Raw genomic sequence first — 20,102 nt, forward strand, 5'->3', positions numbered from 1 at the left:
ATATTCTGGCCAGCGGGACCAAGACAGTGATTGTCCCTCTATGCTTGTCACTGGAGAGGTTGTACCTTGAATCCTGCATTAAGTTTTGGGCCCCTCACAGCAAGAAAGACATTGAGATGCTAGAATGTGTCCAGAGAAGGGCAACAGAGCTGGGGAAGGGTCTGGAGCACAAGACTTCAAGAAGCAGTCGAGAGAGCTGAGAGTGTTTAGCATAGAGAAAAGGAGGCTCAGAGGAGACCTTTTCACTGTAAAGGTCATAGTGAAGTGGGGCTGATCTCTTCCATCAAGTAACAAGTAATAGGAGGAGAGGAAATGGCCTCAGGTTGTCCCAGAGAAGATTTAGATTGGATATTAAGAAAAATTTCTTCTCCAACAGGGTCATCAAGGACTGGAACAGGCTGCCCTGGAAAGTGGCCAAATCACCACTCCCAGAGGTATTCCTGGAGATGTGCAGATGTGGCACTGAGAGATAGAGTTTAGTGGTACATCTGGTAGTACTGGATTAATAGTTGGACTTGATCTTAAATGCCTTTTTCCAACCTAAATAATGGATAGTTTGAGCCACGTTACAGTGCACAATATTCAGCATGGGTGACTGGCTACCAGAAGCCAAAGCAACAGCCTAACACTTTTAATAGTAGCAATTTCTGTAGCTTCCCTATCCCCAGTCTCTCGTGGGGCATATAAAATGAAGCATATAAAATTCAGCTGCCAGAACACCAAAAAGTTATTGAAGAACACTTAGAACATTAGGAGACATATTAACAGCTTAGACTAAGAACCAGTTTAGACTACCTAAAACTGAGGTTGTTTAATACTAAACAGAGTATTGTAGTCATGCTAGTCATCAGAGTGTCCTCAGTATTTGTCACATTACATCGTAAACCCATCTTATAGTATGGTTTAAGGCCAAACTTTAATCAAAGAAGCTACAATAACAAAGAAGCATGATTTGTAGCATACACAGATTGCATCCTACCTTTGCCCCCTTTACAGTGAATTGCTATAACATTCTTCTCATCCTGACTCATCCATTCACGGACACTGGCAGTGAATTTCAGCATGTCCCTAAATAAGAGCAAAGTTAGTGGATCAAGGCAAATGCCTACATAGAACTCTTACAGGGTATGTATTTCTTACAAGACTCACTGTAGTGCTGGGACATTGTGGTCATCAATGAAGATCCTTTCCACCCTGTAGTGAAAGTACTTGGGGTCGTAGCCTTGTTCACCTATAGGGAAAGACCTGAAGTTATGCCAGGAAGGGAGAAGGATTGTAACAAAGAAAGTAGTTTGTAATACAAAAGGGCTGGTCTGAGCATGTACTAGTGTCTAAAATACAGTAGTGTTAACAGACATTAGAATGAAAAAAACCAGAGGTAACTTGGCTAAGGCCATGCATGCTTAGCTTCTGGTTTCATACTTTTCACTTATACATTAAATTTTATCTCAAATATAGTCAGCAGCTAAACATACTTACTGCAGAGATTATAGACTTTATAGTGGCCTGGATGTTTGGTGTCCAAAAATCTTGCAACTTCCTAAGCAATAATGAGTTTAGAGTAGTTAGTGCTCTACTTGTTATTTCCACTGCCACCTCAACCCCCCACCCCCCAGCGGGGATCAACAACTGCATTCATGAACAGCACTTGGAAAGCAGGCCTTTCCAGCCTGGTAGCTCATTCTCATCTGGAATACAAGTACTCCTGCAGCTATCTTCCTGGCCCTATATATGTTTCTACAATACCAGGAAGCAGAGCTCTGAAAAGGACATTATGTATACAGACCTTTAAAGCAACTTTATTTAGGTGAATAGATCGTATCACCATTACTAGCCTGGGGCAGAACTACCTTCATTCTTCAAAACATTCCCAAAGAACAGGAGCATCAATGCACTGGTGTGTCCCCAGTGAGAGAAAACCACTAGGTTTAGCTGAGACACTACAACATAAGCAGTGCAGCACAGTGCAGATCACCAGTCATTCCAACCAGCAAAGGCAGCAAAACTAGGACTGACATAATCTAGGCCACATGTAAATTAGTAGGAACCTATAAAAGAAACAGGTTTCAGAATTTGGTAGGTAAGATTTTTACCTTTATGGGATTCCTGTAGAAAGACTGCTTCCCAGAAGATGGAAATGACATTGCAATAATTCGATCTGTTGAGAAGACAGCAATCACAAGTAACAGCAGGAAGCCCCCCTGCACATAAGAACTACATGACTGAGAAACATCCTTATGAAATTTCTCATTCTTACCCTAATTATAAGAACAATCTACCCATTTCTGGTAGGCTTTCCTCTACATTTAGCATAGCTAGAGCAAGACAAATAATGCTTCCCAAAGCATCAGCCACCATCAAGTGTCAGTCTCCATAGAATCAGAAGCAAAAATACTGTAAGTAGTTTCCCAACACTGGCTCCCTAGGCCTAGGGAACTAGGATAAATTTCTATCATTACATACAGTATGTACAACTCTCCCAGAAGGATAATTCTGGAGAATAGTGTTAGTCAGGAATCCATATTTCAAAATCCCACAGAAAAGGAGTAGGCCTGGTTTGACTTCATACTTAAATTTCATGAGTCTAAAACATTGTCTGTAATTCATGATAAGCTCTTATTAACTGTAAAACAAGCCTTTACAGGACATAACATGCTGCAAAGTGACATTTGTTTCTACAAACCAGTAATATAAGTGAGATCCAGATCAAAGCCATCTTTCATATAACGTCTTTTGTTTTCAGAGACCTGACAAAAAAAAGAAAAAAAGAAAAAGAGTTAATCTTCCACAAGAATACCAATGATCATCAATTTTTGCCTGTTACTAGGAAAATTCAACCATGTAGACTCTCCAGTTAAGCTTGAGTAGCAGAACCTCACTTCACTACAGCATTATCCAAGGGCAAATTCCTTGTATTAACTTCTAGGTAGAAGCTCTGTATAGAATTTTTACCCTTAAATACCAAAATTTATTCTAGTAAAAAGACCACTGCAGATTCTGTGAATACTGCAGCAGGAATCTGTCATTGTTATTTGACTGTTTGAAATCTGGGGGAAAAAGAATAAAGTTAAGGGTTGCTTCTTCCTAAACAATATGACATACCTGAAGCTTAAAGCACAACTTCAATGCCCCTGATGAAAATAAGAGGCATTGACAGTGGATAGGGCTTCAGCTAGATTGCTTTGTTTGTACTCAAAATAAAGCATCAGACACATTAAAACTCATACCTTCCCCCATGTGAGGGAAAAGAGTCTATGTGCCACACAAGCTAGAAACTGTCAGTTTAGACGCACAGGGTGTTGCAATCACTTTGACATGCCAGGTCAAGTTGCTGCTTACTTGAACAAAGCCAAGAATGACAAGGCTTTGCTGAGGCTGGGGGCAAAGCTCCAGAGCCCTGTCAGGGACATGGAACAGATGTGCTGCTTGGGCAACACCAGCAATAGCAGACCAATAGGCCATGGTCAGTCTTGCTACTTACCACTGATGCTGCCTGAACAAAGAGCTGGAAACTACTATTAAGTAGCCTAGATATGCTAAGAGGCCAACTTACCATTCTCCTGGTCACCTTTTCAAGTTGCTTCTTTTGCGAAGCCAGACGAAATATTCTTATCAAGATGACAATTCTCAGGATTCGGAGGAAAATAACCATTCTAGAGGACAGATTCAGCATGGAAGAAAATGGACACAAATAAACTTACAGGCAGAGATTGAAGCTGTTTAAAAGCTGTTTCAGGGAAAGTTTAAAACTTTGTTTCATATGTTGAACTAGGACATCTCAGGCTGATTTTGGAACAAATACAATAGAATGGGTTTATTGTTAAGGGTTTTTTGCAAGTACATGTTCTCAACAGCTAGCAGAACTAGGAAATCCCCTACTTCCACCGGCACCTCTGGCTAGAAAGCAACAAATTCCATTAACATTACCCATGTTATTATCACCAAGTTTTTGTTCCTTGAAGCTTATTCTTAACTACATATTAAAGTGTATGCAGCCCCACTAAAGCATATGTAGCCACCTGAAAAATAACTAAAAATAGGCTAGACAGGCTAAGTACATCATGACTTGATTAAGAAACCTGAGAACCAATCAGTATATATCCTGTGTTTAATCATTCAGCAAGCTGAACACTTGGTTTGGTTTGAGGAACTTTGAACTATTGTTGAACTTTGAAGCAGGAAAGAAGCTTAGGTGAGCAGTTCTATCAAAACAACTGAACAGGAGCAGCTGCTTTCCCACACTCCTAGGGGGTTTGTCCTGGTTCAGGGCAAACTAACATTCAATTCATTCCTTAAGGAGGTAAGTGAGCATACATTTTAGGCAGCACACACACATTCTAGGTTTTGATACATTTGTGTAAAAATGCTGGTGAATACCAACAGTAAGGGAGACAAAACTCCAGTTTTGCTCACAGTCTGCCCCCCACTGATACGGAGCTTTAAGTCAGCAAGGTAAGGTTGTCCTGGATACCTGGAGGAAAGTTTCGGTTTTTCCCTGAGCTTCTTCCAAATTCACTATCACCCTCCAGTTTTCAAAACAGAATTTCCTTGGAGCTAGCAGCAAATGAGATGAACCAAAACTGGGGTGAAACCTCCACAACCCCTCTCCCCACAACTCTGAGAAGCAACTCTTCAAGATGAAAGGCCCTTAAGGAAGTCAGCCTGTTAAGCATTAGCTCCCAGACTGATATCCAGCTCTCATTCCTCAAAGTCCTTTTATAGGTCAGACTTCAAGAAAACAGTTAACTGACCCCTACACACACCCAGCTAGACTAGATTATAAAGAGAAACCATATTCCTCCATCAGGGCACATTATGGTCTGTCATTGAAATTTCATTTGTATATAAGCTCTTATCCACAAAAAAGCTGCTCAAATTCTAATTCTTCTGAGATATATCAGATGCTTTAGGATTACTGTTTGCTTCTTGATGAAGGACTCAGGAAAGAAAAGTGATAAACCCCAGTAAGGCTGCTGAGAATTAATTGGATTTTGTTGACACTACTGCTGTGTTAGGTGGGATGAACACCATCCAAAGATTTGGGATTTGGTCAAACCTGAGGTATCATCTAAAGTCAGGTAGCAATATTTTGGTCAGAACATCATTTTAGAGCCTTTTAACAAGGGAAGCCTTACAGAGGGCCTCAAAAATTGAATGGGTAAGATGGTATGCCCCAGCTGAGTGTCTTCTGAGAGCAGCAGTGTGAAGTACTCTTCATGTGAGCCAAAAACCTATTCTAGATTCCCATAAACTTCAGCAAGTCAGAATACAAAGAACTTGCACACACAGATCTACAGTCAGTGTAGGATCAGGCCTACTACTAGCATAGCCTAGTAGAGATAAGAATGCAGATAAACCTGTCACACTGCTCTTTTCCCCTCCTTTATCTGGGTGCTGCTATAAGATGAAAGCTGTTTTAGAAAAACGTGGCCATAGAAATGGAAAGTAATAATTAAAACCTCCAATGACTGTTTAAGACAACCTAAGAGGAAACTAGGCTGCAAAAGCCACTCCTTTGACAGTTTTACTTCTTGATATCCAAGTTTAGCAAGCACTTTAATAGAAAACTATTACTTACAGATATTTGTCCAATTCTAGATTCTTCAATAACTAAATTTTTTCTTTCCTTTTGGAATAATGTTCCAGAAGAAATGTTCCCTACTTATGCCCATTAGTCAGCTGAATTTGGGGCAAGAGGTGACTTTTTTTTTTTAAAAGACCTCAACTTTTCCCTGGTTGATGTAAGAAAGTTTCTCTAAGTCAAATCTAGTGCAGATAAACTCATCTTAAAGTTGTAGTTCTGTCTCCATCAGGAATAGATTCATCTTACAGGTTATCATCTGATCAAGATACAGAAATCAGAAGGAAATAGGACTTGAAGTAGCTTATGCACATAAACAGCATGTCTCCTCTCCTCAGAGCATGGCTGAAAAATCCAGCATTATATTACCATGAGGCTTTTGGGAAAGCAAAGCAAAGGAAACAAGACAGTTTGGCAACTCTTTCTATTGCAAAATCCTTTAGACAGAGATCCTCCCTTTGCTGTCCCTTCCATTTGCTACAATAATGCAACTCTTTCTGCCTTCTTCAGACCCTCCTCTCTTAAGGCTACAGCACACCTTTCCCCAAAAAGTGCTTGAGTCAGAGCATTTGATGGCCCCACTTCTAGTTACCTCAACTAGTATGTTCAGATCCCCTCTGCCTTTGAGGCAGGGACAGCCTACAACACAACCACAGACCAAAGCTGCATGTCTATCCTTCATTGGTCTGCACCATGACAAACTATCACAGTCTCATCTGTTATCTCAAATGTACAAATCTGGCTTAAAGGTGCCCAAGAAAATTCTTAGAAGATTATCAAGATAAGAGCTCACACTTACCAGCTGCCATACCACTCTTACCTTGGTATCTCCTTTGCTGCATCAACATCTAAGAAGCAGTATGTCAAATTAATTAACAGGGTGCCCACCACTATACATGCATCCAAAATATTCAGTTTGGACTGGAAATAGTTCCTGAAGCTGAAACCAAGGATAGTTTTAGACAGATGCCAATATAGGCAGCAACAACTGAAATATATCTCCAAGAAGAGAACAATCTATGCAGAGCTACTACTCGAGACAAGCTCTCCAGCATTTTTTCTTAACACTAAGCACTGAAGTCTCACTAAGGAAGCAATCTCAGCCCTGATTTACACACAAGTTATGGCAAAGCTGTGTAGTTCCCAGATGCTCACTTATACTGAAAATACTTAAAGGTTGTTCTATAGAAGGGTAGCCACCAACATACACAGCCAAGACGTGGCTATTATCTATAGCCAGACAATCAGCTTACAGGACACCACGTTCATAGTTCAAGCTTGAAGTTTTGCTTCCTTCCTAGCTTGAGGATTTGCCACATGGACTTAACTTTTGCCTATGTCTTACCCTTCAACAAACACCCTCAGGAGAACATCGATGAGAAAGAAGAGTGCTATTGCCAGGGAAACACCTTCAGGAATCTCTGTACCCTTCTTCCCCTCACTAATAGCCAGATCCAGGATCACAACTATAATGTCCACAATGATAAGTACAACTCCAAATACTCTGCAAAGAGAAAAATACAAGGAAGTTTGAGAGGTAGGAATGAACACTTATCAACTGAACAGCACAAACCCTGATTTCTAAGATGTTCCAGCAAGAATGTAATCTCTTACATAGATTGAAGCCTGCTTAATTAGAAGCTGAAGGTTTCCAACTGCATTTTTAAGTAATATGCACAGAGGCCACCATCTCTGTGGAACCATACATTTATCTCAGACACAGCTGTAGTTATTAGTTTATGCTTTCACAGCTACCTAGAAGCAGTGCAAACCTGAATGATTTAAGGCATACAAGTATCATTTCTGCTTTCACCTTACTCAGCTTCCCTCCCTCTCATGACTTAATACAGTCCCTTAAAAATACCTGTCTTTAATGGCTTGCCTTGTCCCAGCACCTAGACTACACACAACTGACCAACTGTTTGTTCAAAGGCTGCCACCAAGAATAAGCCATTAAAGAGGTTTTATCCAAGACAATGACATTTACAGTTCTGACTTTCAGCTCTTCTTGGAGAATGTAGTCATATCTGTTTAAATCTAATTTTTAAATTCCAGTACTTTTCTCAAGTTACCTTTCCTGGGGGTGACAAAGGATTCAGTACTTTCAGACAAAGCAAGCTGGAGTTACTGATGTTTATGGGTTTTTAAGTTCTTACTCCAGAAATGAGGACTATTTTTACCTTTCCCACATCATTACAAGCTCAAGCTTTTACCTGAATCCGAATGACATCACAAACGGGGCAATTTTTCTTCTAGTTGCACTGCAAGAGAAGAGAACTGACATCAAGACAAGTGACATTGTGCTACAGACATCAGCCAAAAGTGCACTGTTACATTCTTTTGTTCACATTCCTTTAGTTTTAGTATTCTGCACAGTAGTAACTTCTCTAAAATGCCATTACTCAGTTGCATTCATGAAGTGTATAGGTTAAGAGAGTACTTGAAAACAGTACTTTGATCACTTGTTAGAAAAAGTATTGATCAGCTTCCAGACCCTAGAAATACAGCAGTATGTACTTATTTCTAACATTATTCTGTGTCACAATTCCAGTGACACTTGAACTCTGGCTTAGTAAGCTGTAAGAAGTGGGTTTATATTGGTCAAAAGGAAGATTGGAATACAAACATCTCTTAATTTATTTTGTTCCATATATTAGCTTATTGTATCAGACCATTTTTTTCCCAGGCCTGAAAAGAGCTGCACTTGTTAACGGCTCCCATGCCTTTGGAAAAGAGGAACAGAAATCCCACTTCTACTTTAAAAAAGAAACATCAGTTTGGCTTTCAGATTGAAAATCCAAATAATCTTCTAAGAAAAAGTGTTTCTGAAGCCAAGTTCTTCCAGTTGTGAGAATTATCTTCAGTCCTGGCAAGGTCACAGCTCTTGTTCCCAATTACAGTAGATTTTGTTGCCTCTTTGGTATGCTTTAAGCCCTTTGGTTTAGAACAAAGCTTTTATGTAACTCTTTCTGGCTTGAAGCCTCTTTAGATTACACCAAGAACTAAGGTAGAAGTTCTTGGTGTAGAACCTGCAAAACTCAAGTGCTGAGAGTGAAAAAACAGACTGCCAGTCTGTTAAGCAATCCCAAGATAACTACTGTAAGCATCAAGTCTTTTCTTAGACACTTAGAAGAAAACACCTTTTTACAAGCATATCACTAACAGCAGGACTTCCGTTAGTTCTAACATACTGACAAAAAGTACTGATAGATTTGGTGCACTTCAATAACTCAGTTTAAGACAAGGCTAGGTACCTTTGAAGTGCTGAGGTAGCATCTTGCTGAGGTTACTGAATTAACCCACATTTTTCATTATTAGGTTCTACTCTAAACTAAGGTACAAGGTCTAACCAGCAAACATTTGCATTCTTAAGCTGGAGGTAGACACGTGGGTTATAGTACTCACTATTCCTACAGAAGTCAAGTATGTAATGACATGTCTTGTCTTGAAGGCAGCTTAACATATAGAAGGGTTTTCCGGCTATTTATTAATGCCAGGAAAATGAATGAAAAAATATCTAAGGAAACATTGCAATAATGACACTAATGGTTTGCTGGTCTATGTCTGTCCAGTCAAACCTACAACTGTAGTGGGGACACCAAGACTTCAACTTCCACAGTCTGTGGACAAGTACCTCTAACTAGGTACACTTGAGACCAAAACATACACACACACCACTCCAATTTGGCCTGCCAACATCTTAGGTGAAGGAAACATGGCACATTTGATTACATAATTAGCTTAGAGCTTCAGTAAAATACATTTGTAAATTCTGAAATCTAGAAAAACATGTTCTCACATAGAATAACTGAAATAACAGGCTTAGGCTTACTGTTCTTGAGCTGCAGCACTTGCCACTGACTTGACTAAGTTTGCTGTAAGAGTAATGTGAGGTAAACACTGTCAGGAAATAACTGTTTCAAGAACAGAGATAACTACTAGCAGGTTCAGACAACTTAGTCTTGATGTGCGCCACAATGCTTATTCTCATGCTCAGGTTCTCATTCACCTCATTGTCTCACCAGCACCTGTTCTTCTGTGCTCCCACAAACTCATTCCTTTGGGAAAATTTAATCAATGTGGTGTGGACTACCCATTCTCCATAATATGATGGACTTGTGTTCTTGGGTTGGACTTTTATCTCTAGAGGGATAAAGAGGCTTCCACAATTTATTTGTCTTCACTATGTACTAGAAGAAATGTCAATATTAAGCATTTTACTGGGCTTATCTCTACTTCAACAAGCCACCTGCCTTCTTATTTTGGCTCATCAGATTCCACTTCTGGGGGTAAGCAAAGAAACTGATCTATCATTAGCTTACTTGGAACAGCTGTCTGGTTCATTACTCTCATCACGACCGTTATCAATCTTTACTGTGGCCTCTTCAGTTGTTGCAGAGCTGGCAAAGAAATAATACAAGTCACACACTGATAGAGGTGTCAACTCTGTACATTGCTAAGATTTGTTGTTCCAAAAAAAAGAATTAACTGTCAAGTGAACAGCAGCCTGAGCCAGAGCACAGGCCCAGCACCAGGGGAAGAAAGACTTCCCCCATGTTGACACAGCTGAACCCCTTGGTTATGCTGATCTATTTCCTATTAGCAGATCCTTTCTCAAATGTTTTCCCCTTTTCCCCCCCAAAAAGAGACAGATGAGTTCAGCAGTAGGATAAAGGGCTTTGAAGCAGGGCATCCACTGCTAAGGACTCAACAGTTCGGGCCAGAAATATGCATATGCAAAATGGCTTCAGAGAGTCCAAGTGACATTAATACTGTTACAGTGACCTTCTTGTACAGAGAATTAATGCTTTCACCAGGAAAAGCCATACCATAGAGATGTTTTTGCACAGAGCAGGATACCAGACCGGAAACTGGAAGACCAGAGCAGCAGCTGAGCTAGTGCTAGAACAGCAGTTTTTTGGGTAGTGGCTGCTTGCCATAACTTCCTTAAAAGTGTCTCTTCAGATCAAGTTTTTGGTTTTTTTGAAGGCCACATGACAATTTCAGAGAAAAAGTGTAGCATCAAAATCCAGGAGTCTTTATTTCAGTCTTCTCCACAGAAATACTGTGATGCATAATAGCACAGCCACAGTGTTTGCTGAGGCCCTGACTCTGGTTTCACAGCTTCATGGGCAGGAACAGCTACACACACACATTCAAAATTGATGTTTCCATTCTGTTCTGAGGCAGCCTAGCATGTTTGAGGCATTAGTGTAATAATTTTGAGGATTCAAATATTCTTCATCCTCCGCAACAGACCCATGCACCAGCACTGCTGCTGCAGTCTGGGCTCACCACCTTTTAAGCAAGAAGTTTAATGATGCTTCTCCTAGCATCATTCCTAGTTCCTAGTTTCAGGAGCCAGTACTGATGCTCCACCATCTGCACTCAGTACCAGGCTCAGCAGAAGAATTATTCTGATGTAGCAATTTTAACATTCAAGCCTCATTTCCTAGCTCCAGTGTTTCCAGTGAAACCTGCCTCATTTTGTTCCTAGAGCTGAAGAAAAGCTTTAGTGATGGACAGGCATTCAGGTTTGCTTCCCAGCTATTCTTACAGAATATTCACTTGGGTGTTTACACTTACTGAACAGCAGAAATGTTTCACTTATTAAAGCCCGCTACTGCTGCAGCAATTTTGCTGCAGGTCACTTGCTTGTACTTGCAGACACATGATGTGCACCAAATGCTACCTTCTTATCCTCTACTGTAATTAAAATATGCCACAAAAAGAATGAGAAACAAAAGTGTTTTCAGTTAGGAAGACAATCCTTAACACAAAGATAAAACAGAAGCCCAAGTACACTGTTTCCATAGTGCTCCCACACAAAAATTCAGTTCTAGATAATGCTTTCCTCAGAGGGAGTTTGTTTTGCTGATCATTCTACATCTACTTGTTGCCCAAGACAGAACAAGTGTTCAGCCATAAGCTATTACAATTAGGCTTTGACTATGGGGGTGGAACAGAGTAAAAGGAGGACATATTAGAAGAAATTGTTTCCTTCACACATACACTCCATACAGAGCACAAGCACAACCTCAGATTTGAGGCTTTTAAAGCAAGAACAGAAAAAGCCTTGCTCTACAAGAGACCTTGACACTCTTGTAAGTCTCTTGACAGTCTGGATGCTAAAAGAGAACACACATTAATACCATGGACTTATTATATCAGGGATGGACACCTTGTACTCATTAATCACTTACTAACTACTTACAAGACGTGAATCAAAACAGCGTGTTTCTCCCAAAGATACCTCTCCTCTCAGACAACAGCACTGGTGGCAGAGGGGAGATAAAAAGACTATGCTATATAACATTCAGACACTCCATCATTATTCCCTTTGTTGTATTTTAAGCACTAAGGACTTAAAGACACAGCACATATTCAATCCCAAACCCCCTTGCTGGCACAGTTAATTTCACTCACCCAGTTGATTCTCTTGGCTGGATCCCTTGTTCATACCTCACAGCTGTCATTTTGCTTGCTGTTGTTGTTGTTCTGCTGACCTGAAGAGAAGCGCACCGAGTTGAAGTGAGACTGTACAAGAAACTGTGAATAGCATCATTCTATAGTAGCCTCACAGTCCCAACAGCCAGGCTACTGCTTCATTTTCCACTATTCCCCCCTATGGTTGACAAAGCTCAATCTTTCAGCTGTAACACTGGTGAGAGTCAAGGCATTCAGCCCTCTGATGAAGGGCTTTTGACTACACCAAACATACCACAGCGATAACAGCATCTGTACCTCACGATGAGGCATTTCGCCCTGCTTCAAGCTCTGAAGCGCAGAGGAGCCCCAGCCGGCACCTCGGGGGAGCTGCGGGCGCGGGCTGAGCCGCAGGAGCCGCTCCGGGCGCCGCCTCCCGCCGCACGCCAGCTGCCCGCACGGGAGGCCCGCACTCGCTCCCGCTGCACCCCGCTGGCACAGAGCCCCCCGAGCCCTCCCCCTACCTCACCTCGGCGCGGCCGCCGGGCTCCAAGCCGAGCCTGGACACCGCCCCCGGCGCCCCGCGGACTCAGCGGAAAGTTGGGTTAAACTTCCTGAGGGCTGTATCCCGGCCGGCCCTCCCTCCCGCCCGCCTCCGCGCCGCGCCGCCAGCCCGTCTCACCCACCGAGCTGTAGCGCGGAGTTCGAACGCGCCTCACGGCCCCCGGGGTGCGGACAAGGGGCTCGGCGGCGTTGTCCAGCTGCCCCTGGGCCGGGCCGGGCCGGTCCGGGCTGGGCTCGGCGGACCCGCCCGCTGCCATGATAACGGCCCCGGCGGCCCGCGCCGCCCCGCACCGCCCGCACTGCCCGCACAGGCCGCGGGCGGGCAGCGGGGCTCCCCGTGCCCCCGGAGGGGCGTTCGTGCGCCATACCGGGCTGGGTCGGGGTGCCCGTCTGCTGCAGGGTGGGAAGGGCCTGCCGAGGCATCTGGGCAGGCTGGAGCGATGGGCTGAGACCCAACAGCGTGAGGTGCAACACGGCCAATTCCAGGTCCTGCGCTTGGGTCACAACCAGCCCAGGCAGCGCTGCAGGCCGGGGGCAGAGGGGCTGGAAAGCTGCCGGGCAGAAAAGGACCTGGGAGTGCTGGATGGTAGCGGCTGGACGTGAGCCAGAGTGTGCCCAGGTGGCCAAGAAGGCCAATGGCATCCTGGCCTGTAGCAGCAATAGCGTGGCCAGCAGGACCAGGGCAGTGAGTTCAGCACTAGTGAGGCCACACCTCACCAGTGTTGTGTGTCCAATTCTGAGCCCCTAAATTCAGAGAAGACACTGAGGTGCTGGAGTGTGTCCAGAGAAGGCAGCAGAGGTGGTGATGGATCTGGAGCACAAGTGCTACAAGGTGCACCTGAGGTTATTTAGCCAGAAGAAGAGGAGCTCAGGGGAGATATCGCTCTCAGACTGCCTTAAAGGAGAGTGGAGCCAGGTGGGGTTCAGCCCCTTCTCCCAAGTAAATAGGGACAGGAGAAGAAGATACACTCTGAAGCTGGGAGGTTTAGGTTGGACATTAGGAAGAAACTCTTCACAGAAGGAGACATTGGAAGAGAGTGCCCAGGGAGTGGGTGGATTCACCATCTCTGGAGGCATTCAAGACTGGACATGGCACCTTAGTGCCATTGTCTAAGTGACATGGGCGTGTTCAGACATAGGTTTGGCTCGATTATTGCTGAAGCCTTTTCCAAGACTTTCCAAGTATTTTCTAATTGATTCTGTAGCTCTGTGTGGGAGTCACACTGTCCCCAGCCCACCAGACCCCAGCCAGCCCCACCATCCGCTTTCAAGCCCCAGCCTCGCAGTTTTTGTAAACTTTTTTGCTGCTGTGGTTTGATGCTTCTCAGTGCCTTTCCCATGGCATGACAGCTTGGGCAGGGCTGCAGGCCAGCCAGTCCCCACAGCCTGGGGCAGCTCTTGCCATCATCCAGGGCAGAGCATCCTAATGAGCACTTGGATTTTCACACGGCATCGAACATTTAGGTTTTCGCAGGATCGGAGCCTCCCGAATGCGATGTGAGACCCTGTGCTCTGCAGAGGCTTCACGCCACCTCGTTACCAACCGGCAAGCGAAGAGCAGTACCTGGGCATCCCGCGGTGCAGCAGTGCTGCTGTCGCTGCTGAGGTTGGGGCTGCTTTGCGCTGGGGAGGCTTTCTGCAGGACGGCCGACACCAGAGGGAGCCCAAAGCGAGCTTTTAGCGCTGCTCCCTGGGCTGCTGGGGCTTGGCAGCGGAGATGCGGTGACTGATAGCCGGAGCCTGCCCGGATGCTCCCTGCCCAAGAGAAATAAAACCCTTAACGTGAATGCTGAGAATAGGGAACATTTCTGAGCACTAGACTGAAGAGAAAGTTTTCCCTTCAAATATGCATATGTATAAATATATAAATGTCTAGTACAGACAGTGGTAGCAAGTAACAGAAATAGAATCACAGAATATCTGGAGTTGGAAGGATCCACAAGGATCATCAAAGTCCAACTGCTGTCCCACTCCTGACACTTCAAGTATCCTGAGAGTGTTGCCCACACATTTCTTGAGTTCTGTCAGGCTTAGTACCACTTCCCTGGGAGCCTGTCCAGTGCCCAATCACTCTCTTGGTGAAAAACCATTTTCCAATATCCAACCTAGAGCTTCTCAGACACTTTCAGATCATTCCCTCAGATCCGGTCACTGGACATGACAGAGAAGAGATCAGTGCCCACCCCTCCCCTTCCCCTCATGAGGAACATGTAGACAGCATTGTGGTCTCCCCTCAGTCCCCTCCAGGCTGAGCGCACCAAGTGACTTCACCCCCTCCTCATGTGGCTTCCCCTCAAGGTCCTTCACCATCCTCATTGCCTTTCTTTGGACACTCCCTAACAGCTTAATGTCTTGTTTATATTGTGGCACCCAGAACTGCCCCCAGCACTCGAGGTGAGGCAGCCCCAGCTCAGAGCAGAGCAGGACAATCCCCTCCCTTGCCCACCTGGTGCTGCTGTGCCTGATGCACCCAGGACAGGGTTGGCCCTCCTGGCTGCCAGGGCACTGCTGGCTCAGATTCAGCTTGCCATCGACCAGGACCCCTCCCCTGCATAGACTGAAAATTTGTCTTTATTAAACTTCATGAGGTTGGTGCGAAGTATTGGTATACTCAGATAATTATGTATTTGAGAAGCAGCTAAACAAGGATGGAAACTAAGTTTGATGATGAGAAGAAACATTCAATTAATTTTTTCTAAGTTATAAAAAAAAATTACATGTGCAGTGTAGGGAAATAAAACAAAGGGAACTTGTAATTGAGAGAACAAAGAGCATTTAGTTAGAGAAGACTGTTCAGTCAAGGCAGGAAAGATGTAACAAAGTTTGTAAAAGTGTAACAAGTAGCAGGTGCACAGTAGTTTGTAGAAAGGACTGTTCTATAAGCATTTATCTTTGAGAGAAAAGTCTGATGTTGCTATTAGGGAATTGAGCATGAATATTACTGGTTAGCAAGCTTATTAATAATTATACTTTTGGCTATCCAGGTTCATGCTATTCTAGCGCAGTGATGAAAATATGATAGAAGTTATGTGCACTTTTAATAAACATCTTTGGTTATACCACGATGGGGGACCATGTTTCTCTCACGCATTTACAGTGCAGGTTACTGAGGACAGTCCTTACCTGTGGAGCGGGTGGGGATGCTGTGAGTTACTCTCAGCAGGAATTTACACCTGTGGAGCCCCTTCATGGTGGAGGTGGTGAGGGCAGGCCCACATCAGAGAGCAGTGTAGAAATACAAAAGTCCAGTTTCCCCTGTCCTGGGCTCTGGAGGCATCAAGGTGTGAAGGCAGTTTAGGTATTGAAGTGGACTTCTCACCAGACAACCTGCAAAAAGCAGCCAAAGGAGGGGCTGGAGGTGGGAGGCTTCCACTTTGGTACCTGGGCTGAATTCCAGGGCTGGCCAGCTAAAGGTGCACTTCAAAAGGAAGAACAGCTCTTCCCAGTTTTCATCACATGGATAGATGCTGCATTGCCAGTGATACTGAGTTTCATGAGTTTCATGAGTTTCCTGGTGGTCGGTCTATTTTCTTAAGACCCTTACTTCTGGACTCAGATGACTAACATAAAAACACTACCTTTTTACTAATAAAATTAAATTTCTATCTCTCAGCTGGTAGAGAAAAGCATAGGAACAAGATCCAAGGTTCATAAAGACAAAATAAAAAGGAAGCATTGAAAGTGTTATGTTTTTTTACATCCAAGACTTGTAAATATTTTTCATTCTATTTTGCTGGTTAAGTCATGATACTGATATTCAATAACCCTTGAGGATCCAGTTCTGATCCTCTGACAATTGTCCATCAGTGTAAAATAGCTGAATTGTCAAAAATGAAAAAAGATTTAAATATTTAGTAAATAATCCAGTTACATACTGGCTAAAGAGCAGGATTAAGTACGCATTTCTCAGAGGGGTGATGACATACTTTGCATTCCAAAAATAACAGAGAAGGTGGTAAACAGAATCTCTTAACTTGACAGATTTTTAAATTGGTAGGTATTGCTCTTCTGTATTGGATTCTTTTAAGACAGGCAAGAAAAATATTACATTTTTATTAAGTCTTGAGATAGCAGAAATATGAAAATAAGTGGGTAAAAAATTAATTCTCTGCCAGTATTAAAAACAGGTAGACCAGATGACCTGATGGTGATAGCTTTTCATCTTGGCTCTGCTCCCTGAGAAGTGGGAGCAGAATAGAAAGAGGGTTTAGACTAATAAAATATTAAATAAGCTTAATAGTAGAAGCAAAAATAATTATATTAATAATAATTGTAAACCAACATGGCGATTAGGGAAAATAATTGTGCTCACTGTATTTCTAAAACAAGATTGCAAGTTTTACTGCTAAAATAAAAATATTTAGTTGCTTCTGTAAGCAACTGACTGGCTAGAAAATAACTTTGATTAAAAAGGTTCAATCAACCCATTTCACATAGATGTAAATGCAGCACACTAGTCTTAAAATAACTAAAAGATAAACCGTCCTTAAGCAATTATTTTCCTGAGAGATTCTGCAGGGATTGGGTGTTGTCTTGCACTGTTTAATGTTGTGTTGTTTTGTTTTAAACCATGGTCTGGATAAGATCCTGAGTGATAAAGTTTGCAGCTGACACAGAGGTTGTAACTGTGGTCAGATAGAATAAGAACGACTGCCTGCCACTGAGTAAAGTGTAACTTACATCCACTGTCAATCTCAGAACACAAGACCTCAGGACAGTGTTTGGTACCCTTGGTAGCTGAAGGACCATGCAACACGTGTTTAAAACATTCTAGGTCTGCTTACAGTCCCTCTAACTCCCTGCCACCTGCACGGCCTGTGTGTGCACATATCAAAAAGCTGGCAGGCATTTCTGGACTCACTTCTCAGGTGTTGTGAGTCACAGTCATGCTGACTGCACCAGGTAACACCATGCAGGTCACACTTGGAGCATCAGTGACAGAAGTCAGGTAACCCTGAAAAGTCCTGGAGCAATAGCAGGGATTAGCCAGTGACAGATGATTGTGGCATGTAGCTCTGTGACAAAAGGAATGATATCCTTGAATCCACAAACAGGAAAGATTTTGGAAATATTGTCTGTGCTCTTTGTATGGCTCTTAATGTGAGTGACTTAACCACAGTCAGACAGGGCTGGATCTGGAAAAAGGACAAGGTACCCCAGAAGGGGTGTACACAGACTCACACCATCAACATTTATGACTACAAAGGTATTTGTTCAGCAGTTGCCTAACCTTTGAGACAGTTAAATTGATGTGGCACTTCTGTGTTGTGCTGCAGAGATCGCTCCAGAACCTGCAGTTCTGCTCCTGTCCTGACCACATATCTCTGCTGCTTGTCCCTGCCTAGGTGGATCAGGCTCCCAAATCTAGGCAGAGTGCTGCAGTTCCTGGAGCCCCCTCAACATGCCCAGTGAGACCACCTCCACCACACCCTGTCATACACCACCCACAGCTCTTCTCACCTCTGTCTACTTGTTCTACATTAAACTGCCCTGAATGCAATCTCTCCAGGAGCAGAACTTGTTCCTGCTTTTCCTCTCCATGCCAGCCAAGTGCCCTGCTCACAAGTGTGCTGTGCTTGTGCCATGTTCCTCAGCCCTGCTTAGGAAAATCTCCAAAGCAGCTCCTCACTCCATGACCCTGCTGGGTTTCCTGCACACACACCCTCAGTCAAAGCAGATAATGGGGGTTTGGATTCCCAGCCAGAAGCAAGCACACAGCCTCTGTGATTGGACCTAGCCTTTAGTAGGGAAAAAGGCTTTTGGCACAGAGGGCTCTTCCCCTTCTCAGAGTAAGGCTTCATGAAATTAAAAGGCTGCAGAATGAGACTTGGAAGATTCAAACTCAGGGCAAAAAGAAAAAAAAAAAAGCACAATGTGAGTAATTAAAAAGCGGGAGAACATGCTAAGGTTTGTGGCTGGTTCTTCTGCACTAAATATTTTGCAGCAAAATCAAAGGGACGTTCCAGTTCAAATGGGAGTGAATTAGGTCAGGGAAGTTCTCTGACCTGAGGTAGGTAGAAGATCATTGAATCCACATACCCCCCCTAGTCTTGTGATTAATTCCCTTTGGTACAGCTATTCCTGACATGGGATTGCTGGGACCTGTGCTTGCCCTCAGGAACTTACAAAATAATTACATTTGTTGTGTCAACCCATTAGATACTCATAGGCTGCATGCAGACTCATTAGTTAAACTGAATTATGTATTTGCTCTTTGAACGTTATCAAAATATTCAGATCTAGCATGTTTCATGGCTTGCCACCACTGCTGCTGCTTTGTACACAGATTTCTGTGGTTACTCCTGGCTTACCAACCACAGACTTTTCATGCGCAAATGCCGGTTTCGGTTATTTCACAGGTTGAAACTATGGTGGCTGATGTCATCCTGGTCTTTTCATTTCAGCTTACTTTTGATGAAACCCTTTATTGTTAGATTAAAATACAATAAATATTTGTTTCAGATCTCATATATTAACTTTGTTTTAAAAAAGCTGGCAGCCTAGATTCCTGCAGAGATGTACGCTAGCTCAAACATCAAGGGTGTGCAGACCCCTGGTAAGTACCTCCACACCTGCAGTGCCTGCAAAGGAGCCTGGTCTGCAGTCTCTCCCAGAGAGCAGGGTGTTCATGGAGGGTGTCATGGGATAGGAAAGTATAAAAATAATGCAAATGCATAGTGCACCTGGATTCATTGCAAGTAATCTGTTTGTCTTTGAGCTGGATCCAGTCTACCCTGTATTTTCCTAGAGCAGAGTCAGACTCTTGCTGTGAAATCCTGAGGTCTCTCTACCTCCTTTGGAGCCTGGAGCAGTCTGCCTCATTTCTTGCCTTTCCCCTTTTAAGAACAAGCAACCAACAAGAAACCGGTCTTGGGAGAGTTTTGAGATGCCACTACTGCAATGATGTTCCTTTAGGCTCTGAAGGTGTTAATATCCATCAGGTGTCATGTTCCTGTGTTCATTCCAAGCCATTTTTCCCCATAACTCTAGGAATATCTCCAGAGCCGTGCTCTTCAGTCACATTTATCCACCAGTTTGCGTGTGCTGGTATTGCATTTAATGTGTAAATAATGGTTTTTTCAGCACCTTCATACTTTTGCTGGAAGGAAGGTGGAGGACAGCAAGGTAGGAAGATTTTTAGTTATGAAACTGTTATTTTTTTGCTGACAGGATCACTGAGAATCTTAAGAAAAGGGAATCTGATATCCTTCCAAGAAACTAAACAGGAATTTGCATTCCAGAATATTTGTGAAGCATGTGTATTCCAGGGAAAAAACCACAACCCAGTATTTATTGTCACATTGCCTAGGGATTTCAACATCTGTGAGGAAACATTGGTGATCACACAGTGTCCACATTCTTTATGATGACTTGGTTATTTTAGCTCCGAGCCAGTGGAGCAGTTCCTGAAGACACTCTCCTGCTAGACCCCCCCTCACGTGAACTCAGCCTCATGGCAACCCCTCTCTTGTGCTTCAGATATTCCTAAAGCTCTCTCTAGCCTGGGAAAATAGGTTAATCATGAAACAGG

The 20,102-nt window shown here is 43.4% G+C and overlaps 1 protein-coding gene across 2 annotated transcripts in view; it reads right to left on the reverse strand.

Annotated features, from left to right (window-relative positions):
• Positions 1-12,583, reverse strand: part of LOC131570427 (phosphatidylinositol 3,4,5-trisphosphate 3-phosphatase TPTE2-like) — a 27,285-nt gene extending 14,702 nt beyond the window's left edge. The window contains exons 1-12 of one of the 2 annotated variants that reach the window (XM_058822791.1): positions 12,532-12,583; positions 12,008-12,087; positions 9,904-9,981; positions 7,795-7,842; positions 6,927-7,085; positions 6,402-6,521; positions 3,554-3,653; positions 2,684-2,747; positions 2,094-2,158; positions 1,480-1,540; positions 1,150-1,231; positions 980-1,068 (exon numbers count right to left, since the gene is read on the reverse strand). In XM_058822791.1, the coding sequence (XP_058678774.1) occupies positions 980-1,068; positions 1,150-1,231; positions 1,480-1,540; positions 2,094-2,158; positions 2,684-2,747; positions 3,554-3,653; positions 6,402-6,521; positions 6,927-7,085; positions 7,795-7,842; positions 9,904-9,981; positions 12,008-12,057 (916 nt within the window). In that variant the 5' untranslated portion in view covers positions 12,058-12,087; positions 12,532-12,583. The remainder of the gene's footprint in view (positions 1-979; positions 1,069-1,149; positions 1,232-1,479; positions 1,541-2,093; positions 2,159-2,683; positions 2,748-3,553; positions 3,654-6,401; positions 6,522-6,926; positions 7,086-7,794; positions 7,843-9,903; positions 9,982-12,007; positions 12,088-12,531) is intronic. The other variant, XM_058822795.1, reaches the window with a different exon arrangement.
• Positions 12,584-20,102: the final 7,519 nt, after the last annotated feature.

The sequence above is a fragment of the Ammospiza caudacuta genome, chromosome 2 (assembly GCF_027887145.1).
Source record: "Ammospiza caudacuta isolate bAmmCau1 chromosome 2, bAmmCau1.pri, whole genome shotgun sequence".
In the NCBI taxonomy this organism is placed as follows: domain Eukaryota; kingdom Metazoa; phylum Chordata; class Aves; order Passeriformes; family Passerellidae; genus Ammospiza; species Ammospiza caudacuta.